This window comes from Rhipicephalus sanguineus, chromosome 9 (genome assembly GCF_013339695.2).
Source record: "Rhipicephalus sanguineus isolate Rsan-2018 chromosome 9, BIME_Rsan_1.4, whole genome shotgun sequence".
NCBI lineage: Eukaryota > Metazoa > Arthropoda > Arachnida > Ixodida > Ixodidae > Rhipicephalus > Rhipicephalus sanguineus.
This window is the reverse complement of record NC_051184.2, coordinates 148,352,147-148,379,638: the sequence shown is the minus strand read 5'-3', so window position 1 is coordinate 148,379,638 and position 27,492 is coordinate 148,352,147. Positions and strand designations below refer to the sequence as shown.

General features: G+C 47.2%; 1 protein-coding gene across 4 annotated transcripts in view; it reads left to right on the top strand.

Annotated features, from left to right (window-relative positions):
- The window catches only part of LOC119404002 (DNA-binding protein RFX2), a 478,787-nt gene extending 452,664 nt beyond the window's left edge, over positions 1-26,123 (top strand). For all 4 annotated transcript variants that reach the window (XM_037670630.2, XM_037670633.2, XM_037670631.2 and 1 more), the window contains 2 exons: positions 13,108-13,261; positions 15,050-26,123. In XM_037670630.2, the coding sequence (XP_037526558.1) occupies positions 13,108-13,261; positions 15,050-15,271 (376 nt within the window). In that variant the 3' untranslated portion in view covers positions 15,272-26,123. The remainder of the gene's footprint in view (positions 1-13,107; positions 13,262-15,049) is intronic.
- Positions 26,124-27,492: the final 1,369 nt, after the last annotated feature.

Below are 27,492 nucleotides of genomic sequence, written 5' to 3'. Positions count from 1 at the left end.
TGCACGAGTATACTTTATAGTTATTTAGCATGCCGTTCAAAATACAAGTATTGCACGGCACTCGTTTTCTGTGATGCTCCAAAACAAATGGCAGAAAATTAGCAAGCACTCCGCACAAACCCCTAAACAAACATATTACAGAGCAGTGCCGAAAGAACTTGTTTACAATGCGGTGTTCCATCGTCTGAACACTCAAAACACTTTGCATTGCATTATATCAAGATGTTCCCTAGGATATTGAATAACTAGCACTCGAAGCATAAGTGCATGATATATAGTTACCTTCAAACGGCTGCATCGCCGACAAGGCGCAGGCTTGCACAGCATTCCGCACACAATGGATACACATATCCGTGTTGTCACAGGAAAAAACACTTGTCCGGCGTTCACCCATAAAGACTTCTAGAGATGAAACTGTCGGACACTAATTCGACAAAATCTAAATTACGCACACCATCTGCACGTTCCTTTTGAAAAACAGCACAACTAAGCACCGCTTGCACGGACCACCACCACAGAACACATCCACCACTCGGGTCGGCAGCTAGCCCTCGTACACATGTGGTGTACGAAACTAGTATCGCTGTGTTTCTAAATTTTCTGCCTTTATTATCGAGCTTCTTTCTTCCAATAAATAGTGCGGAATTGGCATGAAATAATTCTTTTCAGTTTATTTTATGTGTAATCTTTATGTTTCATTACTTTACTGCTTCATTTGTTTGAGCGTATGAGATACGAAACTGATGTGACGGCTGTCGAGGCAGTTGGGGAGAGAGCAGAGAGAGTGTGTGTCGGCAGAATAGCCAGCATAGCCGCATAGCAGCATCGTAGACGTAGAAGCATGTCGGCGGCAGTCTCGCAAGTGGTAGCTCTCGGCTCTGCTCGATTTTTTTTTGTCGTACGTACGGAAGCAATCGCTGTGCTGCACACAAGCCAATCGAGCAGGCATGCTCTCAGTCAGACAACGGCAGCATAAACACCCCGACGTCAATCGGGCCCGCTTCGCCTGCGGGTATCCGCGATGGACGTAAAAAGATTGACAAACAGCTGATGACAGCAGTACTGATGCTAAAGAAAGCGTACGTTTGAGTGCACTGTGTTGCGCATTTGCTCAACGGAATAATCGACGATAATACACGATTTTAAAAAAATACATATCAGGTCAGGTAAGACTGTTTATATTATTGTAATGGGGTACAACGCGAAGAGGAGGATGACGTCTAAACAAGAAAAGATAATTCATTCGCAAACCATGAAACGCTATTTTCTTATTCTCTCATCGTCCTATCATCTGTGTTCATAACGGCCCCTTACAATACGAGGCCAGTGATCAGGTACCCCTCTGTGAGTATGACACAAAAAACTCTTGGATAAAACCCATTCGCTCAAGTCCAGCAATGCTACGTCGTATACATTCGAGTTCAATTTTTTTTTTCGTTCACTGTGAAGAATCGTACAACCAGAGTAACTGGTCGCACTTCGAGTTAGCGTACAATTGGGACCATTTGCTTCCAAAACTGGATATAGTTTCCAACTGGGACCAGCTGCCTCCAGTTCAACTGGTCATGGTTCCCGTTGGTGGCCAGTTGAGTTGTAACTGGGACCAGCTGCTAACTGGAACCAGTTGCAATTGGAACCAACTGGAACCAGTTGAGTTGTAACTGGGACCAGCTGCTAACTGGAACCAGTTGCAACTGGAATCAACTGGGACCAGTTGGTTTCCAACTGGGGCCAGTTGGCCCGCAACTGGGACCATTTGATCCCAGTTAACACCAGTTGAAACCAGTTGGATTCCCACTTACGCATTTTCACCTGGGTATGTTCTGCTGCCTGCTGCGTTTGCAACGCGCCTGCTATATATATATATATATATAAGTCCCAAAGAAAAATAATTCACAAAAATGCTTCCGAAGCGCGGAATCAAACCAGCGACCTCTCTCTCCGCAGAGCGTGGCGCTAACCGCTACGCCACAAAGCGCAGATCCTTCAGGAAGCTAACGGTGAGCGTTATATACACACCCTTTACCGCTGGCAGGACTCAGAGACGGCAGGCGCCTATAAGCGTTTCTTCATTACCAGTGTAATGACGCGAGGAGCGCAACGGCACATTTAAAAGTCGTCAGCCAGCTAGCTCGCTTCTTCTAATTTTTGAGCAGGGAGAACCTTGCCCTTCTGTGGTCTGCTCGCGCGGTAGTTCCTGCCGGGGGGCAGATGTTTTTGCAGCCTAGCAGCGCGTCCATCATGGGCCCCTTTTCTTGCTATCGCACTCATTGCTTTGCCCTTGCGGCGAAACTGTGACTTTTTTATTTGCATACAAAACGGCAGAATAGTATAGCTCTTCATGGAAATAGCATAAATGAAAATCAGTAACAATTCTGGATTTTTATAAAAAATTCTAAGCAAATTGGTCATGTCAGTTATTTCTGATTTTAGTTTAGTTGCACTCTTGGATAGTTTTGACCAGAAACGAACATTTGTAAACTGTGAGGTCTGAAGATATGAGCCGCTCTCGGGAGCACACGGAGACGGCAGAGGTGGTCGAGCAAACCAACAACACGTTTATGTTTTTATTAACCTCTTCTTTTACATATGGCGAGCTCGCCTGCCGAATCTGATACACAACTAGTCACTTGCTAAATATCCTTATACAATGCTAATGAATTCCCGAAAAACATAACACACACTCAAGACAACATAAGACATACAATGCACTGCGAATGCGGCGTCGCCGATGCACGACTCACCACGAGGAGCCCGCGGGAAACGAGCCGCGGTATCGTCCTTCACGGACCCACCACGGGAGACATCCATCCACCACGCCGCCAAACCCAAAAAGAGACTCGTTGCTGCGCCGGCCTAACTTCTCCCGCAGGCGGCGCTGCCGGCGCCGCCGCGCTAACCCTAACCCGCGCGAACACAGTGCCACTACTCACTCGGACGCCATTTAGCTTACCTGCGGCCTATCCACGAGACGCGCGTGCGCTGAGGCGCAGACGGCTTTACAGGGGGTGATAGCACCCCCACATCCCCCCAACCTTAAATCAACACATATCCTGGTAAAAAAAAACTGAAAACAAACAGCTACACAAGCTCTACGAAAGAAGACAACACATGTGGCATAAATGTCCCTAAAGAATGTCCTTGCACCGCGACACAGACGCTGGTCGACACCACTGCACTGGCTTGACGACTTGACCTCAGTCCCAGAACCGCAAAGGCAGTGTGGCCATTGGCGCGAGAGAGCGTCGCTCGCGCCAACACGTCCTCCGATTGCAAGCAGCACTCACGAAGGCTCCAGTTTGAAGGCAGCTGCGCAGGTCACAGGCATGTCCATTGCCCGAGATGTCTCGACCGCATTCCGAAGGCGATGTGCAGAAGACTGCGAGCCGCGGGTTACGTCAATCCCGCTGCGTACACTCAAAACACTCTCGACAGAACGGTGCAGTAGGACAAAGGGAAGGGAGCTACGGGAGCATGCGCCCATGTGGTACAATGTTCAGTACGGCTAGCAATGACATCGGCGGTGACCGAGACGCCAAATTCAAGTCAACAAAGGCTGCTTTTCTTAATTCAATTGTGCAACGCAAGCTAAAATGAGGGAAGCAGAGTGTAAAACCTCAACGCCACGATCCAACGGGTTGTGTCCCACGTGCGACAGGTAGCTCCGCTGAGCCTTAGGCCTAATGAGTCGCTCGACAACAACCGGCATCGAACAAGCACCCCACACAGACGCAGAAGAGGCAGCCGCGAGGAGACATCAGCTCTGTCAGGTGGCCCTACGTGCTCGCTGCACACAGCAGCTTATCGAGCGATCGGTGCCCACCGTCTCGGACGGTGTCACGACGCCCCAGCGTCGAGCCGCAATACCAGCAGCAACGACACCCGTGGCCCCTGGCCACCTGGCTACACAAGCCGCAACTCCCAGAGTCAAAGAGACAGAAGAAACTATTTACAGAAAACTCGGACCACCTACGAGGCTTCCGTACTCACTCGCTTCAGGCTTGCCTACAATCCACGTGCTCTATATGCCTCGCTCTCCCAGGATGCAAACCACGTGGCTGTCGTACTGACAACTCAACGACGTTCTTAAAAATAAAAATCAACCACTTGCGAACATAAAAAACTCTTAGCATGCCAACAAGTTCAAACACGCCACAGCAACCGATCTCCTCGCTCTCAAGAAAGCACGCCGCCGATGCTAGTAATGAAAATCTCCCCCTAGGCCTACTCTAACCCGGCTCACACAAAGCTTGCCCCGAACCGCGAAAACTGTCGTCTGTTGCCCCAAGAGCTCTACGTTGCGCAGCCAGTGTGAGGTCTGAAGAGTGATCGCCGCTCTCAGGACACACGGAGACAGTAGACGCCGTCGGGCAAACCAACTTGTGTTGATATTTATTAACTTGCTTTTTACATACGGCACACTCGCTGGCTGAATCCTATACAAACTAGTAACACGCTAAACCTTATACAATGACAATGAATACCTGGAAAACATAACAAATACTCAAGACAACATAAGACATATAATGCACCACGCATGCGGCGTCGCCGATGCACGACTCACCACGAGGGGCCCAAGGGAAACGAGCCGCGATATCGTCCCCCACGGACCCACCGCGGGAGACGTCCATCCACGCATGCCGCCAAACCCAAAAAGAGACTCGCTCCTGTTTTCTATGCGCCGGCCTAACTTCTCCTGCAGGCGACGCTGCCAGCGCCACCGCGCTAACCCTAACCCATGCGAACGCAGCGCCACTACTCGCTCGGACGCCATTTAACTTACCTGCGGCCTATCTGCGAGACGCGCGTGCGCCATGAGGCGCAAACGGCTTTACAAGGGGTGATAGCAACCCCACAAAACATCAGTTCTAGGCCAAAAGCATATGGGTGACAGGACCACTCTACTGCACTCTGCTGCAGGCAGGCTATGTTCCTGCTTGAAGCCACTTTTGGAAGGTTTGCCATATGCAGTGACAGATTCAGCCCTCTCGTATTTAGAAAAGAGCGCACAGCAAGGCGCTGTACTCGCTCGGTCTGATTTATATACAAGACTCCCACGCTCCACTCGCAAACTCCACGGTAGGTCGAACAATCAAAGTACCTTCAGCCAGGAGACACTCGCTTTAATTTTTGTCACATCATTCTTAGCTTTCTCTGAACGAAACACGAGGAATTTTGAGGGCTCGTATTTTCTTTGCTGGACACAGCATTGATTAGAACTAACAGAGAAGAAAGCCAAGGAGAGTATGGGGGGTGTTATTTGTAGTGATCGTGATGTAAATGTGAAGAAAGTAAAGTGGACGAAAAGATCGCTTGTCCCCGGCAGGGACCGAACCTGCGACCTTCGAATAATGCGTCCAATGCTCGAGCGCTGAGCTACGGAGGCAGTTATCCTCCCGTTCAGCCTATGGGGTATATACAGTCAAACCGGGGTATATCGAACTCGCCAAAAAACGTTTATTAGTTTGATATATGGCATAATTCGATATAGGCCCGCTATAGGATTTTCACACAAAGGCACATAACAATAAGAAAAGTACTTTATTAATATGGTGGCTTACTTGCATGCCCTACTTTGGAACAAAATAGTCCTGGATTTTCTTCTGTGTCAACGACTTCGCTGCCTGCGACAGCACGCGCGCCTCCACATTGTCAACGAGTCGGAGCAGCTGAGGCCGCAACCTTCCACATTCACGCAATAGCGCCGGACCAACGCAAGTGCACTAATCACTTCGGAGGATGTAGGCAATGGGCCATCGTCAATTTCCTTATTGCTGTCGCTTTGGCTCGTGGTCGGCACGACGTCTGCAACGTAGTCCTCATCTTGTATCTCACCCATGATGGCGACATCATCGTCCGCACTGACGAACTCGTCGAATGTCGATCCGGCGATAGCTCCCGGGAACTCTGCCAGCTCGCTCCAAACTTCGGCGGAAACACCTGCGGTGTCTTCAGTGCTGTCATCGGAATTTGGGGTGTCATCACCAGGCATGCGGAAGCCGGCATGCCTAAAGCAGTTCTGGATCGTCTCCTTCGTGACATCTGCCCACGATCTACTCAACATAGAAAGAGCTCCGAGCAAGTCGATCTTAAAGGGGTGGTGCCACCAAATTTGTGGCTTGCGCATTCTTTGCTGTAAGCGTTTCCTATAGCTCCAGGAAGCATGATGCGCGCACCAAGATTCATGTATTCTCGCTAGATAGTGTAATATCGCCTTTTGATGTGGACAAATTTCGGTTTCGGTTTCTGGGCGCCGAGGTTGGGCAGTGACGTAGAAGTGTAGGAGGCATGGTCACGTGACCACACAAGGCTGTGACGCACTTAGCCAGGAAGCGATCGAAACTGGGCGAGTGATGTAGCAATCGATGCTTTGCCTGTACTATAGTGAATTAGAATATATTCTAGTTCACTACAGCCAGTACGTACGTTGCGGAAGTGGCGGAGGTCCGGAGGTCACTCACGTTACTACAGCAGATTTGGTGTGACGTCACTACAACTTTCGTTGACCATCCTACAGATCTACGTCAGTGTTGGCGCGCTAGCGATGGGTTTCGATCGGGAGAATGGGCATTTAGGTACAATTTGGAAGTGAATTAAAATATATTCTAAACGTTTGCAGTGTCCGTCCCTTCGTGTGGAATGTCCTTGCATATAGAGGAAACCCACAAGGGGCTTGTTATAGCCTCGAAATTTGATGGCACCACCCCTTTAAGCTCCCTGCCGACACGAAGGTTCTGCAGCAGCCTCTCCACCAGGCGCTTCCGATAGCCGGCTTTCAGTGCGCGTATAACGCCTTGATCCAGTGGTTGCAGTACAGGCGTAGTGTTTGGGGGCAAAAAATGCAGCTCGATGTTGCTGAAGGTCGTACTGCAGTGGTGCGACGAACAATTGTCCACGAGCAGGCACACCTTGCAATTTTCGCCTACCAAATCTTCATTCCACGACGATAGCCACCTGCCGAAAAGCTCCCCGGTCATCCACGCTTTTGAGTTTGCTCGGTAGGTAACTGGAAGCGACAGCGCATTTCGAAAACACCGCGGTGCCGTGCTTTTCCCGATAACCAGAGGTCGAAGCTCTTTCGATCCGTCTAAATTAGCTGCCATTAGCACGGACACACGAGCTTTGTTTGCCTTGCCGCCGCAAATCTTGTCGCCACGACACGCAAGTGTCTTGTTTGGCAACATTTGCCAAAATAGAGCGGTTTCATCCGCATTGAAGATATCTTGATATCTTGCTGCGATATCTCGCCAGTTTTCCTCGAGCCATTTGTCTACGCTGTCCAGGTCCGCCACTCTGCTTTCACCTGTAACAGCTTTGCCAACGATGTCGTGCCGTTCTTTGAACCGTTGGAGCCAGCCTGAACTGCCTTGGAAATCGTTCCTGCCAAGCAGGAAAGCAAGGTCCTTGGCTTTCTGCTCGATCATAGGGCCGGACACCGGGATGTTTCGCGACCGAACGTCCACAAACCATTTGTAAACGGCCGCTTCAACATTTTCGTACACAGCAGTGCGCACACGTCGGGCGCCACGGGCACACCTGGCCTTTTGTCCGGCTTGGCCCTGATGTCTGCGTTGTTCTTCAGGATAGTACTCAAGGTGCTCCTTGGAATTTTGTACGCGGCGGCGACGTCGGACTTCTTTTCACCGCGCTCGACCCGATTTATGATTTTGAGTTTCGCGGCGAACGGCAAATTCTGCCTCTTTGCACAAGCCATGACAACAGCGCGCCAATAAAGTTCACAGAGCACCAACAGGCAACACCACCAGCTGGACCACGCTGAATGAGGACTCGAGGAAAACAGGCAGCAGCAGGCACACAAGCATAAAGAAAGAAAAAATGGCGCTCACTTCTACCGCCTCCGCGCCTCGGAGAAGGCACGACGGCCTCTGATTGGCTGTAAGCGCTGCGAGCGGGCCAGGATCATTTCTTGCAGGGGGGTGTTCGCCCGTGCACAACCGGGTCTAAACCACTTTTTCTAGGGTGGCGCCGGCAGTTTTCCCCGCCACCGCGAGGGAAAGCCAACTTGCTGGGGCACTTTTGAGGCACATGGAGTTTGATATATCGGTTGTCGTTGCTATTTTCGTTCGATGTAACAGTAACTTTTGCTATATATTCTCAATGTAAATTTACCGTGTTTAGAAATTGTTCGATATACGGGATAATTCGATATAAACAGGTTCGATATAGTCGGGCTCGACTGTATGTGCATTTAAACCTGGGAGTGTTAGTCAGCGCCGCTAGTAGCCATGACGGCGAGCATGGAACACTCTTTTTCTGCCTGCTGGCATCATGAAGCATGTGATTTTTTTACGAGCTGGCAGCTGACCAAGCTGCCAAAGTAAAGCTTAATTATATAGAGCGAACTTGGGCATGTTGGTGTAGCATAGTGAAACACACAGTGCAAAACTATGATGGGGACATAGGAAGGAAACACACACAGTAATGAAAGCACTGTGTGCGCTGTGTGTTGCCTTCCTGTGTCCTCGTCCTAGTTTCGCGCTGTGTGTTTCACTTAATTATATACTAAATGATCGTCGACCCGTGACCTCGTGATGCACAAGCAGCAGACAACGCTCTCCCGGAGCGAGCATCGGTCCAGTGGCGAGACGTGCTGGAGCAACATGGCAGAAGCAGCCAATCCGAGGCCTCGAAACGAACGTCAAACGTTTGCTTTTTGTACACTTGTTTCTGAATGGAGGAGCTAGCGAGGAATTTTAATACGGAGAAATGCTCTTTCCGATGAGCCCAGAATGGCAGCCCCTGGTTGCGGCGTTTTGGGGCTACAACATTTTTTTTAAAAACGCCATTTTTTGTGTGATTTCTGCATAAATTTTCGCCACGTCGGCAGGCGCAACAAATTTTTTACAGCACTTCCATGAAGTTTTCAGTGAGGATATTTGGGAATCAAATAGAAAAGGGGCTACAGTAACTGAAAATGTGACTTTCAGAAAATCATTTTTTTTTTCCCCGTGGTAAGAAAGCCGCGTCCCCCATTAAGCATAAATCCGTTCTTTGACCACATTTGTGACTCTTAATTCTCTCCGGTTATAACAGACCCATTCAGCGTTTACATAAAAGTCTGTTGCACTTGGATTTTACATACTCCCTTTACAACAGACCAATATCCTCTTCACTATGAAGGTGTGTTGTAAGTAGGTTATTCTGTTTGTTACACAGCTACACCTAAATTCATTTTACTACTGGAGGACTTGCACTATACACCAATTTCACAAGGAGGCTGCCATTTTTAAAGCTTGCCACCGCCGCAGCGCCGTCTAGCGTCTGCGATGTTTCGCCGCCCTTACAGTGTTCCGCGTCTGTGTATGCAGCGTATACGCTCAGTTCACAAGCTATTGCTCTTCTTCGCGGTACACGGGCAAAACAGAGCAACGCTTCACGAGTTTAAAGGCTCTGGTAAATAATCGCTTAGCTGTCAGCTTCAAAATGGCTGAAACAGCAAGCAGCGGCGGCCCACAAGACGTTCCCGCAGCAGCACCGACGATGAGTAGAATGCCAATGCAGTTCTTAAGCAGCATCAGTAAATTGGCAATTGCTTTGTATGCTTTGGCATAGCTGACCTCGGTGTGGTTCTTGGAATATGCGCTATAAGAGAGCGTTAACATTTAGGACAACTCGAAGTAATCGGAGAAACGTAAATGGAGACGAGCGAACACGTAGGCCATTGTCCGGCTGCGCGCTAGGTGCGCGCACTAGAGTTTAAGATGACTCGCAGGTTTCCGTGCCGCGATTATGCAAGTTAAACGTAACTCTAATCCCTAACAGACCATTTGGTTCCGCTTAGCGCGTCGCAATACAATGTTCATGGAACGGCGGGGCACAAACACCGATGCCTGTGTTCATTCGTGTCGCCGTCGTAGTTAAAAGCTTGTGGCCTCTAATCGTTGCACAGGATAAGAAATAGATGTACGACGGGTGAGCTCAAAATTCGGCGTAGAAACAACACTATGATAAAATGAAAATAAGCCTGTTGCACGTCTGGAAGCATGACATGGCGTAAGTTCGCTTCGGCACGAGCCGCCGCCACTAGCGATACGCCGAAAGGGCGCCCGCTTTTGGTAACATTATTGTCAGTTTGTTTTCTGGCGAGTATTTGAGAAGCATTACGACGAGCGCATGTGTCCAAGTAACGACCTGGCTTTAACGAACGTGGGCCGATTATTCACGACACCCAGGTTGCCGCGCGAAAAAAACAAACAAAACGTGCGGTTGTCATAATGCTACCTTAGTTATTGTCACAAAATTGTCAAGTCGAGAAAGAACGTGCTCTCGACGAAACGTTAGAGACGCGCACCTGCGCCAAAGCACATGTCATGCAGGCCTTTCTGTCATGTAGATTGGAAAGTGCTAATTCGATAACCTCGAAATTGCAGGCACAAAGATGGAACATTTTCTAACCGCAGGCATTGTAAATCACGTGCTGTAGCATAGAAATCAGAGAGGTTGATGTTATGAGAGAACAACTCTTGGCCAAACATTTTGTGTATTAATCGTCAGCCTTGACATTGGTTCTCTTTGGTGCAGATGATAAAGTGTAGCAGCACCCAAGCACAATCACAAGCTGGTGTGATGACTTGAAAATGTGGCCATAAGTGAAGACACCACATATACTATTTGCAGCAGAAGAAGGCGTGTGACCTGAGAAAAGCGAAGTCATTTAAAAGCATTGTGCACTTCGCATGCCTCGGCTGCCAGTCTTTCAGGCTTCCATTGCTGTTGCCGCAGCCAAACACAGTGCAGTGGTAGCTTGTCGACTTGTTCTCGTCCGACATTTCGATTTGCAGCAGCACAATTGCTTCAGCGCGTCGAAAAATGGAAACACGCTGACCTCTCACGCACCACGCAATGCAAAACTCGGGAATCCGCACACACCAGCGGCAGCGGTCGGCCGAGGTGGAGAGAGGAAAAGCGGTGAAAATACACCGGTTCGAGGCTACGCTCCTCCTCTCTGTGAAAACGGTCTATACATTCTAGGTTTTCTTTTGTAGGCTTTACATGGTGTCTTTATCAAAAGATATTGATGAATCTGGAGCAATAACACAAATGTTCTCTATCTGGGCGTCTGTGAAATACTGAATTCTCTCTGCGAGTAGCGCAATGGCTGACAAGCACCTGCAGGAGCCATGTTGCTCAAGGCAAAATAAAATGTCTTCAGCATGCTAGACCACATGTTTGTTAGTGTTTGAAGAAACACTGGCTTCAATTAAAGCTACTTCAAGTCTACCAACACTTAAGTCAAGCCATAAGTAGTTTCATTGAAACCTCTTTCAAAAATTTTTTTACACTAACTCGACACTTAAAAACTATATTTTCGTTCCCCCAGGTTGCGTATCTCCACGGTGCGACCATAACCTTAAGGCTGCAGTTCCATCATGCCGCAGTAACACTGGTTATGCTTCTTCTCTGCCGCAAACAAGCAGTGGCTGGAACCACCTTCCTGCCTCCATTGCTGCAATCGAAGAACATGCCACCTTCAGTGTTGCAATTAATGACACATTGTTAAGCACTGTAGCCCGAGAGTATGAAAACAAATAAGTGACACGTTCAAGGATGTCATGGAGATGGGATGGCAGTTACTTACCTTGCCTCCGCCTTTGAAGGTGAGAGCTAGCCATTTAGTAAGGCACTCGTTTTGAAAGAAGCAGTGAATATTTCCACTAAAAAGTTAGAAACTCAGTCACAGTAACATTTTAGAAATGCACTCAGTATTTTATCGAGACCTGAACTTTTTCTCACGTCTGGGTTGAGTGCTATAGTTCCTTCACCAGTACATTTCTTGTTTCCTTTAGCCTCTTCAACAGGACATTCTTTCTGGGAGGAAAGCAGCATGACAAAGTAGATTTTTCTGCTGCTGCATGTGATCAATACAGTCAAACCCACTTGTAACAATAGTTAGACGAAAATTTCATTGTTATAAGCGATAATTGTTATAAACGGGTTGCACGTAAAAAACAAAATAGAGGGCTGTTGTGAGAATACTTTAACATGGATTGGATATACCAACAGACGTCAGTGACAAGGACGACAAAGCTGCTGATTTTTCAGACACGCTTGAAAGTTCACGTGCTTTCACGGGACCGCCGCAAGCGCCATAGGGCCAATGTATGACAATGTCTGAAGTTTCGCATGCAGAAACTCTTCCAAGTCTCATCTTTTTACTCAAATTGCATGTCCGAAAGCGCATTAACAGAAGCCATCGCTGCTTCTGCACCATAGCAGATTTCAAAAGTCAGCTTTGCTGCAATGCCACAACGCTATGTGCTGAAGGGAAGATGATGGCTTTTTAAGGGCTCATTTCTTAGTTAGACACAATATTAATGAGAACTAACAGACAGTAATGCCAAAGAAAGTATAGGGGATGCTATTCGTTGTAATTAGGATAAAGTGTGAACAAAGTAAAGTGGACGAAAAGATAACTTGCCGCCGGCAGTGACCGACGGCAAGTTATGGCTGCAACTGGCCTTGGCTGCGACTGGCGCTGACTAACACTCCTAGGTTTAAATGCACATATATACCCCATAAAGTGGACGGGAGGATGACCGCCGCCGTAGCTCAGTGGTAGAGCATCGGACGTGTTATTCGAAGGTCACAGGTTCGGTTCCTGCCAGCGGCAAGTTATCTTTTTGTCCACTTTACTTTCTTCACACTTTATCCTAATTGCAACGAATAACATCTCCTATACTTTCTTTGGCATTACTGTCTGTTAGTTCTCATTGACGCTATGTGCCGAAGCATACTGTGAATCCGAAGGTGCACTGGAGGATGTTGGGGTTGTTGGCGGGGGTTCAGCAGCTTGAATTTCTCGTTTGCTTCTTTCTTTTCAAGGATTTTGCATTCCATTACCTTTTGGCACTGATACCCAACAGCAAGAATTTATTGTTATAACCAGTAATGCGGCATGCAGGCATTGCTGTAAGCAGGTTATCTCACCATAGAAAACATACCAAAGTGCACAGTGCAGAAGCTTCTCATTGTTATAACCAATATATTGTTAAAACCAGTATCGTTACAAGTGGGTTCGACTGTATCAGTTCTTTCTGTTCAGTCTGTCCATGCCAACTGGTTGTGCCATGGTTTTGCCCCTTGCAGCTCGATGGTAATCCGTGACCTGACGTTGCGGAGTGCGGCCAGCTTTGGGTCGTTCCACCTGATCCGCCTCCTGTACGACGAGTACATGTTCTACCTGGTGGAGCACCGAGTGTCCAAGGCCACGGGAAAGACACCCATTGCCGTCATGGGAGAGGTGGGCCTGCTTCCCTGTTTTTTTTTTTTGCTTTTTCAGACACCACTGGCTGCTCATCATTTGGTTCGGTTGTACAGTTAACATGTTTCACGCTGTGCAGTCTCCTTGTGGTTGCTCCTTTCTGCAGCTTTTGTTGCCACTGGATTTTATCAGCATACTGTGTGTTCAATTGACAGTGAATAACTTTTAGAAATGTCCAGGACAGCACCCACATAGTATTTCAACCAAGCACTAGAAGCCAGACCATCAAAAGCACACGGCACTGTACTGTCTTGCCTTGTCATTGATGCACTAGTAGCATGTGATATATTCTGATCTATGCGGGTTTCAGCCATAAAAACTGTTAGCACCGCTCAGCACAGGCCACGCCGCAGTGTTTGTAACGCTTCACGATTGTTTCAGATTGTTCTGTGATTACACACAGGACATGAGTAGTCAAGTGTATTCGGGAGCTTACCCAAGCACCAATGATAACGTTGGAAGGGTCAATCACCGATGCGTAGAAGATGTCGCGTTCCGTCAATGACTTTGCTGGCCAATTTTAGAGTATAGCGTGCATTGCTTGCACTCTGAGTTTTCGTATTTTCGGCACAGACTGCACCCTATAACGATGGAGCAGCGACACAACGTAATAACAGCAGCAGCAGAAGAAGCCGACACTGCAGCCTAATCAGAATGCACGCATTCCTGCCCACTTCGTCGGCTATTTCTGTCGCCACTCGTAGCCAAGGCGACGAGTGTGGAACACTCCTTTTTGTCAGAGGGAATCACATGATCTTTGCACAAAGTGGCAGAGTTAAAGGGACACAAAGAGAGCAGTGATTTTTCCCATATTAGTAAATTACTAGAGCTGTGCGAATAGCAAAATTTTGGGTGTGGAGCGAATTCAAATATTGAAGCTTGAGTGCAAATTGAATCGAATATTTTTCGAATACTTCAAAGCAAAATTACAGAAAAAAGGTTGCAGAGGATCCCTAAGCATATTCTTATGAGATAGCAACATGAAAGCGTTTCTTTTGGCTAGGTTGGTGAAGCACTGGAGATGTGGTGTTTCCTTGTTGTCTTATCAAGAATGAGGCAATGCAGAGGCCGAATCGTATTTATTTACATGATCTAGTGTAACCAAAGTGGTGTCGACAAGACTTTACACGTGGAAGGAAAAGACTCTATTTCCTCAACATCTCCTTCAATTTCTGCGGAGGCCCAACTGATTTGGTGGACAAGGGCGTGCTTCCTTCGAGTCCGGAGTTCCTAATTTGCCCCATAGACATCAATGTATCAGAATGTCTGAACTTTCGGACGCTGAAAATCTTCGGCGTACGATTTTTCATACTTCCTGCCCAAATTTCAGGTCCGAAACGGCATTAATTAAAGGCCCACCTCTGCCGCATCTATTATCTCGTAGGTTCGAACCAGTGCTTTCGTGAGTCGATCCGTTTGTGCACGTAGCAGAGTCCGAAAGGCAGCTTTGCCGAAATGCCAGAGTGTGGTGGGATGTAGCATGTCAAAAATCGGAAGAGCCACTGTCACGGCGCTAACGGCACAGTGCAGCCGGTGCGGCAATGTCTTTACGGATAAGCACCCGAAATGCACAAAGGGTGGCAGGCGGAAAATGCACCAGTACGGCTTAATCTCCGACAACCCTTCTGATAAGAATCTTCAGCTCACTAGTGCATGTGGTTTTTTTTATCATGAAAAAAAGAATGTAACCAGAGCGTTGAGCTGGCTTGTCTGAAGGAAGGGCAAGGCCGCATTTGTTGCTGAGCAAAACACTGGTTGTGCTTGCAGTTCCTGGGCATGGGAGCCAAGGGAGCCTCCTACAGTGCACTGAGCTGTGACGTGGTTGTTGAAAATGGCTCGTCGCCATCCTCGTCTTCGACCAGCTCGACACGTCCAACCTCGGCCGGGTACAGCATGGTTCTGGCCAATGGCTGGCCAGCCACCATCGTGAGTCAGGCACCAATGGTGGAAAACGAAAGCTCTCCAGCCAAGAAGCTCAAGAGTGTCTAGTCAGTGGAGAGGTGTCGCCAGCTAGGAACCGCTGTGGCCTCAATCACGTGGCTTCTGGAGGAAGCACGCCTTGTCAAATTTCATGTCCTAATTTTCTTACTGGTGAAAAAAAAAAAAAAGACTCCTGTTTTTATCGCCTGAAGGAGGTGATGAATTAAGATAGTTGTGTCGCTGTCATTCTTGAGAGAGCAAGTTCCACGCCATCGTTTGCTGCCTGATTCGCAGGTCGGTTCAGTGTGACTGCAAGCTGAGGCCAGAAACTGGCTGCATGAACAGTTGGCAAGGAAAGACTCTGAGCTGCCTTTCTGCCCGAGGTTGTCTGATATGGGGTGGAACTATTGTGAACATCTTTTTGACAGAGCAAGTCACTAGAGAGCCAAACATTGGCGTTGGCTTCTTCTTTCCTGGGTTTTCAGGTGAGCCCTTCTAAGATCAAGACAGGTGTGACGTACAGTCTTGTTATGCCTTCACGCAGTGATCTTGTTCTGCTTTTTGCTCCAAGACAAATGGATGAGTAGTTGTTCTGTGGAAGAAGCACTTTATTGCAGCGCCGCAAGCTCGTGTGACGAGCAAGAAGGCTGTGCCTCCATCGTGACAGCTAGCTTCCATTGCCTTTCAGTCATGCCCTGGCCTTGCATGTGCTCCCCTTCCCGTGGGGAGAAGTGTTTTTTCCATCGCTTGAACTCGTTGTTGGCCTAGTTTATTGTGCATACCTGAAGGTGAGAGGTTGCATGAAGGAAAGACACAAGGAAGGGCCTTCCTTTCACTCTCAAGTTTGTTCCCATCCGCTACTTTGAGAACGTAGGACAGAGCCCATTGTGTGGCTCTGAATAATTTTGATACAAGTCTGGATCATATCAATGGTTTTGTACAGAGCATGCCGGTGGGCACAACACTTGTAAATACTGCATTTCTCTTTGCCCTTGAAATTGACGGTGTAGTCGCAGCTTTCTCTTCTGCTGTGGTGGCAGAGGTGTGCTTTGTTCTCTTTCAGTCATTCCTAATGAGGCCATAAGGACAGTGGTGTTCAAAGTAATTATGGCAGTGTCACCTCGAATGTCTGTGTAAGAGCAGAGCTGGCCTTCCGCTTAGAGGTGTCAATTGCATCCTAGTCATGCCCTACCTTCGGCCATTGCACAGATTGCCTGCAAAGGTACAGATGAGAGCCTGTGGCCTTGAACTTGCAGCATATACATTGCACCCAGTGTGTTTACTATGTTGGAAGTCTTTATTGTGGCCCATCTTGGAGACAGTGCCACTTAAAGCATTTTTAAAGTGACTTGTGTGTTTATTTGCCAACTGACAGTTGCCATATTTCTTTTATCGCACAATGCAGCTTGAAAATGGCAGGTGTTTTTGTTGTGTGTGAGCCGAAAGTGTGTTTTGTTTTGAACATTAAGTCGGCCTCTGTGTTCACCATGTTTATCTGAAGGTGGAGCGAAAGGAAGCGCCTCAGATGTCGTGTGCCTTGAGTGCTGTCCTTTCATAGGCATCGTTAATTGCTTTTGTCATACGTGTTTGATTGGCCATTACAATGTTCTGACAGACGTATGTAAAAATACGTCAGCACCACGCAGTCATGAAACAGTGGAGCACAAAGGGGAAAATTCGAAGCAAGGTGGACTTGAGCTGAGACCATCGCTTCAGTTTGCCTTTCATTTTGACTGAAGAATAGAGGTTTTGCAAAATGGATGAATTTCTCTAGCTTCATTCGCTTCATCCCTGTGTGCTAACGAAAAGGCTCCCCACTTCTACGCACCTTATAGCTAACTCCAGTAACAGTGGAACAGCTGCCTGCAGTTCTTGGCTAGGCAGGAAAGCACAGATGTAAAAAAAGGAAATGTGCTATTGAGCTCAATTGCATTGTGCGAGCTGTGACTGGAAAGTGTTGAAAAGGTTTTACGCTATGAGCAGTGCAGCACTGCACTTCTGCTCTGCAACATGCCAGTGTGGCTTTTGATTGACCGCTCGCTGCTGTCTCCTTCGGTAACATTTAAGTTTTTCAGTTGAGATTCTCGCAGTAATATAGTGCTCTTCATAGGCCCTGATCTGGCCACCTGTTGCAACTGGTAATGAGGTACCTTTTGAGTCTTAGCTACAAACCTTCATCTATAGTGGATTTGAGCACATGTGATGGCGTCAAAGAAAGTTTATTTGCATACTTAGGGATCAACTTACGTTGCAGTGATGGGCTAGCCGTCTGCTGGGTTATGAGAATGCAAATCAACATTAAATTGCAGTACTTTAAAGGCGTGTGTGACAGAGAAAGAAAGCCTGTATCTGTGATAAGACTGGGTGATTTGTAACCACCACAAACTGCTCCACGTAGTGCTAAATGTTACGCTAGGATAGGTGTTTTTGTTTTGCACAAACAAACTGCTGATTACTTTTTCAGAGGTATGCTAGTATTCCTTTTTTACAAAATGATAAAATATTTCACAGTTTGTTTAGGGGCTGAGGCATGGTATATGCATTGTTTGCAGCCTTTCTTTCCTGAAAGCTCTCCAAGATGTGGTACACATTTGTATAAAGCACGGAATTCGTGATGTTTGTCTCAGTCTTCATCACGGACCAGGCATTCTCAGTGTTCACGCCTGAACCACTTCTACTTATAACTTTTCTTTTTCATGGCGTATCATTTTTATTACTAACCTGGGTATGTTGTTCTGAGGATTAATTGATGTGTCATGTTTCTTTGCCATTATTGTGACATTGATTCCTCACTATCATGGCTTCGTGGTACGGCCGAATGGGGATGATATCACAGGCAGACACAGTTTGGAAAAAGGGTCTGACCACTGGACCTTGTAAAGGCTTACATGTATCTTTTCACCACCTATCTCGGACAACATCGGGCACAGGCTGAGCCGGCACCTTCGCAAACATGGATGCAGGGAATGACGATTGATGCCCCCATGAGCCACGCTCATTCCACATGTGCAGTCGCTAGTGCGGGAATGATTGTTCCAGCAACATCATTAGTGCATTATGTAGTAAAGTCCTGACTTGCACCCGTGTGTCGTTTGTTTCCACTGTCACATTGCACCTGCTTTCTAGGATGTCAAAAGCGAGGCCTGTCTTGGGGTATAAGTTTAGGTGTCGTCTCGCCATCCAATAGTGCACAGCAGCTGATGTGAGCAGTGCGGTGTATTGAGAACATAGTCTGGCATTTCTTTACTGCTAGTGCTACCAACTAGCTTGCAAAAGCTGGGAATTCTCATGGCAGAAGAATGAGGAAATCAAGCTCCAGCTGGACTTGCGTGAATGGCAGAGCTGACCAGAAGAGGTGGTCTCTGTGATTTATTTTATTTGTTACTTACTTCCTGGTGGCCATGCTGTCGTAGCTGTAGCTGAACTTGCAAAGTTGCAGCCAATTTTCGCTTCCTTTATGACTTACTAATGAGAATGACTCTAGGTTAAGCTAGCTTCCTTTCGTGCACCCCTGTAAGATAAATCAAAGGAACCGACAGACAACAGTGCAACCAGAACTATTCTGTGTGGCATGTTTGTTTTTTTTTTTTCATAGTGCCCACAGGGGTGTGATGTGCTGTGCTATGTACGTGGCATCATCGAGCGTTTCATCTAGGGCTATGTTTCAATTTGGGATTGTAGACAGTCTACGCTGACAGCTTAGAAGAGACAGCATCAAGCTCCTGTCGTGGCACTACCTCGTATCGACAAGGAAAAAAACTGAATTGTCATTTCTTAACCTTCTTTCTTGTTCAAATTTATGAAAAACTTCGTGTAGCCTACATTAAGTGTGTAAAGAAGCGCCTACATGTGGGCAGACGACCTTATTGGCGCCGACGGAAGCACCATAGGCGGCGAACTCAATCATTGCTCTCGGGAAAGCAAGCAGACGGCCGCCGTGGTTTCCTACGTCGTTGTACGTGTGTTTCCGCGTTGTTCACGTTTCCGTAGTGAAATAAGCAACGTTCGTCGTATGTGTGGTGGCCGCAACTTCAAGGGATGTCGAATAACAATTGCTGTGGAGTGGAGTGCTGAAACACCTACAAAAACGCGCCCGGAACACGGTTTTACTCACTTACCGCAAGGCCTCCTGAGCAAGAGCGATGGAAGCAATGGATCGCCAATGTTCGTTGGCAAAGACGAGCCGCTTTGTCATTGTGCGGGTTAACACGTCGCTTCTTGTTCTAATGCTTTCGTTCTGCCATATCGGTGCTCGCTGGATGCACTCGATCATGTTGACACTGGTAGACGACCAAAGTTATCAGCCTGAGCATGCGTTGGTTCGGTTCGACCGCCGTGCAGGGCACTTCGCTCAAACGTTCTATATTTCAGAAGTGTCGTAGTTCGGGCGAGTTGGTCATCCATGAACTTAGCTTGTACTAGCGCGGTACATGTACCGCGCTATTACAAGCTAAGTTCTATATTTATTATTTACAGAAACAGAAATGCAGCAATGGTTGACTTCAGAAAGAACAAGGAGTGATTGAGACGTCACCTTTGTAAACAAAACAAAGCGGATGTTCACCACGAGCTGCACCTCATAGCTGGATCTTGTTACGCTGGTCTGCGCGACGCACCTTTGATATTCACCGGCATGACGATTCACTCCACGCGGACGTTCGTTCTCCTCCGCAGTCGGTCATCACGTCTTCTCAGCGACCCTCTTCAAAACTTGTCACTGTCATCTCTTGATACTTAACTCACAGCACTAGATCATCAAACAACACGTCTTCTGCGGTCGAGCGAACGATGCTATCACTAGAACAACATAACTTCTTCGCCGACTAACTCCTCACTGACTGACTATGGCCCCGCGCGCTTGCTGCGCTTGCATTGCCTGTATTGGCTCGCGCCTGGGTTCGGGAAAGTGCGTATGATTCTGTGCGTAGCACTGCGAAAGCTAGAGAAAGGGCGAGATCCTCTCACCGATTCGTCTGCGGAATCAGACGGCGCCGCTGGCTCGGCTTTGCTTTCTCGAATATCCCGATCTTTCGCATTCGTTGGCTGTGTCGGTGGCGCCTTCTGCGGAGAGGGTAAGAGGCGCGCGGGCGCGCTCCCGGTGCCTTTTTATACTTGTTTTTTCGATGCACGCGCTCTGTCGTGCACGAACCGTCGGCGCCAGGCTTTCATGCCGTGGTTCGAAATCGGCGACGTGCGCTTAGGTAAGCGCTCGTTCGTGACAAACATCATGCACAAGTCCACTTTCGTAGAGGCCCGCACCTTTCCTGCAGCTGCCAGTGCAGAATTATTTGTCTGGCACCCGCACGAAGGGGAAATAGCAGCCGCGAACTTCATTCATCTCCTCACAGCAAAGCTGTGCAGAGCGCTGTCGTCTGCTCGGCTTCCCGCACGTACTGTCGGCGGCGCCCGCTAGGTGGCTATCAGTGGCGCCTCTATAGGTGGTGCACAAGGCATATAGCGCGAACAGGGTACTTGGACAGACAAAAAAACGAGGACGGGCGCTAACTTCCAACTGATTTTATTATCAGTTGGAAGTTAGTGCCCGAAGTTAACGAGGAAGTTAACGAGGATAATAAGATCAGTTGGAAGTTCCAACTGATCTTATTATTCTCGTTTTTTCTGTCTGTCCAAGTACCCCGTTCGCGCTATACATTTCGTCATGACATACCAACTAGCCCAAGCCCCGCTACCCCTGTAACTTATTGGCGAGATCCGAGCTATCCGATAATTCCGCCCAGCTGCCATCTTGTTTGGACAGCAAGGTATCCTGCATCGTATTCGTCTCCGATGCTGTCTTCATGAAGCTGTCTGTGTAGCTGGCTAGGTGAGAATTACAATGAGACTTAAGGTAAGCACAGTCCACCTAGCTGGGAGTATTGGAGCACAGGCAAGGCACTACCTACTGTAAGACAGGTGAAAGCATTGCCTCATGACACATAGTGACGCAGTCAGATGCATCAATATGTGCCCCTGACGTGGTGTTTGAGCAATGCTTGGTCTTTGACTGCAAATAAATGAACAAATAAGCGTGCAATTGGAGACGTGTCTTCAATGCAAAGGTACTTGCAGATGTAGCTTTGACTTCTGTCACGTGTGGCTGAGTGGCAAAATATGCTCGGCTGTTTGTTACACTTGTAAGGCATCTCTTTCCCTCGACGTATATCGTGAGAGGCATGTTTTCGTACAGGAACAGCGTGTCCAATGAAGAATGCATACAGACTCTAGTCAGTGCTAGTGCGTGAATTACATGTGCCTACTTCAACAAAGAACCAGCTTTTCTTTTTGTGTACAATACGATGCGCAGGGTCTCCTCCATGCTAGAAAATATATCGGGTAACATGCTCTTGTGCTTGTTACTTTGAGAATGTGTGACTTGGTGTGTGCTACCACAACTGTTGTGTTGGTGCCTGATATTTCATAGTGCCTACTGTGTGATGTGTGCACTACTGGCGTGCACTTTTCTTCCTTCTCTCTAGTGACTGTGCACAGTGGACGCACAACTCCTGTTTGCATTGCCACTCGAGTACTCATCATTTTTGGTGTGTACCACCTGCAAGTTGCATGAAACATTGCATCGCAATTTTTGCAATGGAGTGCAAGATAGATTTCGGGCTATGGTTCGTTGATGCTGCATCCATCAGCAAGCTTTTCCAAAAGCTTTGAAAATGTTATCGCCACCAGAAAACTATGACATTATCAAAGGCGGAAATTTTTTTCTTCTTAGAAATGCCAGAAGGGAAGTATTTTGCAACACCATCTAGACAAAAATGTTCTTGTTAGCCACTTTTTTTTTCAGGTTGCCATTAACACTGGTTATTTCTATGCTCTCGGACATTGCACTGAGGCAAGGAAATGGCTTCAACTTACTGCATATGCTTTACCAGGAACATCTACTTTTTTTGTACACCATAACTTCTTTTGAAAATGTCATGATGTATAATAAATTGTGCACTACAACTCTCTCTGTTAACTATAAGAGATTTTGTTGCACCTGCGGATTTCTTTGTTTATGTAGTGAAATCCTGCTTTTCAAGGAAATAGCAACAATCCTTGGCACATTTTCTGTTTTGGTCTTATTGTGCATTACCGCAGTGACATTAATTGCATTTCCGTTGCTTCCGTAAAGCACTAACCAGATGGAGCATACTTTGTCCATACAGTTACCTAGAGGGAAAACTGGCACTGTGACGCTTTTGTATGAACGGAAATATGGGGATGAGTCGGATTCGAATTGGCATCGCTCACAGGGAGCCCGCACACCTCAGAGACTTGTCTGGCATAAGCACGTTCCATGCAGTGAAGTGGTTTATTTCGCACTGAAGCAGCAAGTAGTAAGCTAGTTCTTTCTTAGCATTACACAGAAGCAAGTATTATTTCACTTTGAGAACTTCTTCAATGGCATCATCATCATGACTGCAGGGCAAAGGCCTCTCCCATGTTCTGCCAATCAACCCGGACCTGTGCTCGCTGCTGCCACCGCAAACTTCTTAATCTCATCTGCCCACCTAACTTTCCGTCTCCCCCTCGCGCGTTTGCCTTCTCTCGCAATCTTGTCTGTTACTCTTAATGAACAGCGGTTATCTTGCTTATGGGCTACATGCACTGCCCATGCCTATTTTTTCTTCTTGATTTCAACTGACATGTCCTTAAAGGAGTACTGACACGAATTTTAAAAATTTTCCGATTGTTGCTCTAAATAAAAATACTGGTGTCGAGAAACCTAAAACGACTATTGTGGTGCCTGGGAATGCATCGTATATATTTTAATTAGCGCCACCTTAAAAAGACACTTTCGGTTTCGATATCGAGGGGGTGGCTTTTCAGTGTCGTTTCATAGCAGTGTGACGTCACGGAGATACAGAAACTCGTGACGTACTAGCGGCAAATCCGTCATCTGCTCGTGGTGCACATAAACAACGATGAGTGAATGGTCGTCCAGTGACCCTGACAGTGATTTCTACAATTTCGGCTGCATGCATGACGCAAAACTCGCCAACTCGGGGGAACAGTCTTGACTCGTCGGCATAATGTCCATTGCAGTGGGGCTGGCTTGCAGATGCTCAGAGACAAAAACTTCAAAGTCAAATTAAAATAATTTATATGTGTTCTCCGACACCGGTGTGTGGACAGCGTGGACACAGCATACCAAGGAAATGGGAAATGTCCCTTTTGCGATGTCTCACAATCGCGTCAGTGCTCCTTTAACACCCATCTGTTCCCTGACCCAGTCTGCTCTCTACCTGTCTCTTAAGGTTACACCTATCATTTTCCTTTCCATTGCTCGCTACATGGTCTTCAGTCTGAGCTGAACCCTCTTTGTAAGCCTCCAGGTTTCTGCTCCGCAGGTAAGTACCGGTAAAATGCAGCTGTTATATACCTTCCTCTTGAGTGATAGTGGTAAACTACCATTCATGATTCGAGAATGCTTGCCAAATGTGCTCCATCCCATCCTTATTCTTCCAGCTACTTCAGTCTCATGGTTTGGCTCTGGAGGTTACCTACCTGTCCTAAGTAGTATTCCTTTGCAACTTCCAGTGCCTCGCTACCTATCACAAAGCGCCGTTCTCTTCCGAGACTGTTGCGCATTACTTTAGTTTTCTGCATATTCTACCATTCTGCTTTCCTTGTCTGATTCCGTAATCATGAGTTGCAATTCACCCCCTGAGTTACTCATCAAAGCAATGTCATCAGTGAATCGCACGTTACTAAGCGCTTAATACACACACAAACACATGGTGGTGAGAGCAAGGACGGGCGCTGACTGCCAACAGTTGGCTTATTGTGCGTTAACAACCAACCGTTGGCAGCCAGCGCCCGTTCTTGCTCCTTGCCTCCATGTGTTTGTATTCATTAAGTGCTGTGTATTCTAATGGACCAACGAGCTCTCCTCAACACCCTTTTAAGTCAAGGTGCTCTTGTTTTCCTAACTCTTTCCAATCTAGGGCCCTGAAAATCTCCTGTAAGCATGCGGTGAATAGCATCGGGGAGATCGTGCCTCCCTGCCTTCTTTAGTGGAATTTTGTTGCTTTCTTTGGGAGCACTATGGTTTAGATCAGAGACCGCAACAAACACGGCAAATGAATAGCTTATTCACAACCAACACATGATAAATTTTAAACAAAAGCATGCACAGTACACCCACACACACCCCCCCCCCCCCCCCAGGAAGGCTAGCTCCTTTGTGGTCAAATAGGTTGTGCCAGCACATCTACTACCTGTACACTGCATTCGGGCTGCCTCAACAATTTCTCGTCTAAGCCGATCACCGTCCTGGAATCTTTAAACAATGGCTTACAACCTCACTCGTGGCAATGACCAGCCAAGTTTCCATCATTTTCTTCCTTTAGGTTAATGGCATGTTTACATAGGTGATGGTTTAGGCAACAAGCTGTCTGGCCAATGCATGGCCTACCACAAGAAAACGGATGCCATGCAGTCAACATATGGGTGTTTGACAAGACACTTGCTCTTTTCCCTCTTCACTGGACATGTGTCGAGGCACAACTTTGAGAGTCTTACAGGAGCCGACATGGCAACCTTAACGTTAGCTCCACCACCAATCTTTTTGAGATTGTGAGCAATGCCATGCATAATGAAGGCCACCTTTTGAGGATGCTCACTCACCTGATTGCCTTCGTTCCACAGACTGACCGTAGCTTTCTGTCTTCTGCTCATTGATTCGGCCACAGTCACAATCTCACTTGGAGGATACCGTGCTGATTTAAGGCAGAGCACTTGCACATCGAAGCTGTTACTTATGGGGTGCGCACGTCTTCTTGAGAGCATTGTTAAGACATGTGCTGACAATTACCCTCGTCATCAATTTTGTATGAGCAGACCTAAATAAAAATAAACGGTTCTCCGCTATGTGGATCGTACATCCGACATGTATGATTCAGCAAGAATGTAAGTTTCAAGTCCAAAAACTTTAGACTATAATGCTCGGGCACCTAATGCGTGACCTCTAGAGGGCAAAGACACTCCTCGAAAATCGCCAATATTTGCGTCACATCATAGAAAAAATTTTTCTCATCATTGTTAACCGCCGTGACAAAATTATCAACATAGTGAAACACTTTTATCACATTTCTGTCTTAGCTTGTACACCAGCAATCTGTCTAGGTGTGCCAACACAGTGCCACTCAGTACGGGTGATTGATTATCTATGGATATGTTGGTGCACAGTAAAAAACCCAACTGTGGTTAATTTAATGTGTTCTTCATTTTTCTGGAACCTTGAGCTCCATCATGAGTCAAAGCTATCTCTGCCGTTGTCATTTTCATAGGACATTTTTGTTCCCTGTTTGGAAGAACGGCACACGCTTACCCATTGCCAAGGATTGGCACTGAAGCGTAGTTATGGAAATGTTTTATTAATAATGCTATAAAATCACGACTTGCGTACAACTATGCCAGACAGACTCTGCATTCAATCCACTGGTTCAGTTTCTTTATGCATCTTCTTTTTCCCCTGCATTTAATTGCTACAAGTAAGAGTTCTGATTACATACAGTTTCATTTCATTTTCTAGCCTTGATTACCTCTCTTTCTTTTCACTCATGGCTAAAGCCAATCCCATTGCCATTGTTATTTATAACTTCTGGTGAATGTACAGAGAACTATGCTTTTTGTTGCAGTTATTGTGTGTGAAGTGTGAAATAAAGAACGGAAAGACTTGACACTAAACACTGAGTCTCACTGTCTGCTTCTGAACAGCTTGTGCTCCATCCAATCTCGGCAGTACACGGCAGTTGCCAAGTCAACTGGAAAGAGTGGCTCTGGCCCACAACGGCATGCACTGCCCTGCTGGTTGCAGTCTTTCTGTGTTCTGTTTCATGCTGAGACAGCAGCTCTGTGGAAGCTGTAGTTTGGTCGTATGGTGTCATTCTGGACATTATGTAAAGAGGTTTGTGTTGATTTTTGGCGCCTTCTGTGGTGACTGATTGAATAGTGTCTGAAAAAGACAGGGTGTTTGACATTCCTTCCATAGACCAAGTTGGTGTAGAACGATGGGTGAGCTGCTTGCTCGCCTTCATGGTCAACTCAGTTTTGTTAACAGGGCGTGCAGAGCAGCCACCACTGCTGGGAGGGTCAAGAGGGCCCCCCACGTCCTTCTTGCGAATAAAGAGAGAGAGAAATTGATGAAAAGGAAACGCAGGGAGGTTAACCTGGCGCGAATGACCGGTTTGCTACCCTGCACGGGGGTGGGGATATAGGGGTCGGAAAGAGGACAGAGAGAGTGAAATAAAATGAAAACGAAAAAAAAAATCGCAGCATATCCACGGAGTGAATGACGATGAGTGGGCGAAGCTGCGGAGGTTCATCGGTAAACCGTGAATCTTCCGTGAATTCTGCCCAGTACATCATCACCGACGTGAGATCGGGCGCGTTTATACTAAAGGTTCGATGAGTTATGACGACTTGCAGCGCACTTCAATTTTACATGTACGCTGTGAATTTTCATTGTTTAGAAAACCATTGCTTAGAAAACATCTGGCGTCTTTTCGTTTTGCTTTAGAAACATCTGGCGTTCTTTCGTTTTGCTTTTACAAACCATCTGGCGTCTTTTGTTGGTTTATTTCATCAATCAACGGCGTTTTGAACAAAATTTTTATTGTTTAATCACGCACAGGAGAAATCTCACCACTACCTTGGAGGTAAAGAATGGTTGCTAATGGGAATGATAGACAGAAGAAGTCGGCTTTTAGCTAACGCTGCGAATTTTTTATTGTTCAACAACGCACAGGAAAAATCTCCCACCGGCACCACCTTGCAGGTCAAAGCGTAAGACTGGTTACATACTACGCTACGAGGGACGAACGGGTGCCGCTATAAGGAGCTTCGCCCCTAAGACGCACACATGCACACACACGCAAGACGTTCCAGTCAGAGCCGTTCTGAGAGACCAGTTGAACGCAGAAAGCGCAGTAGCGCTTGCACAGCCTTTTTCTGTGACGTTTGGTCCGGTCGATGGCGCAGGATTCTTTCTTCCGACAGAGTGAGGTCGTCCAACTTATCGAGCGCGTTGCAAAGTGACTGTCTGTGAACAGTACTGTGGGCAGTCGCACAGAATATGTTGAATTGTTTCATCACTGCCGCAGTGGTCACATGATGCGGTGTCGTCCATTCCTATGCGGCACGCGTACGCGCGCGTAAATGCGACACCCAACCATAACCTGCACAGGAGGGTAGCGTCACGTCGGCGAAGGCCTGGAGGAATTTGAAGGCTGAGAGTTGGGTCCAGGGAATATAGTCGCGCATGCTTGAAGTGCGGCTCGTTCCATTGCGAC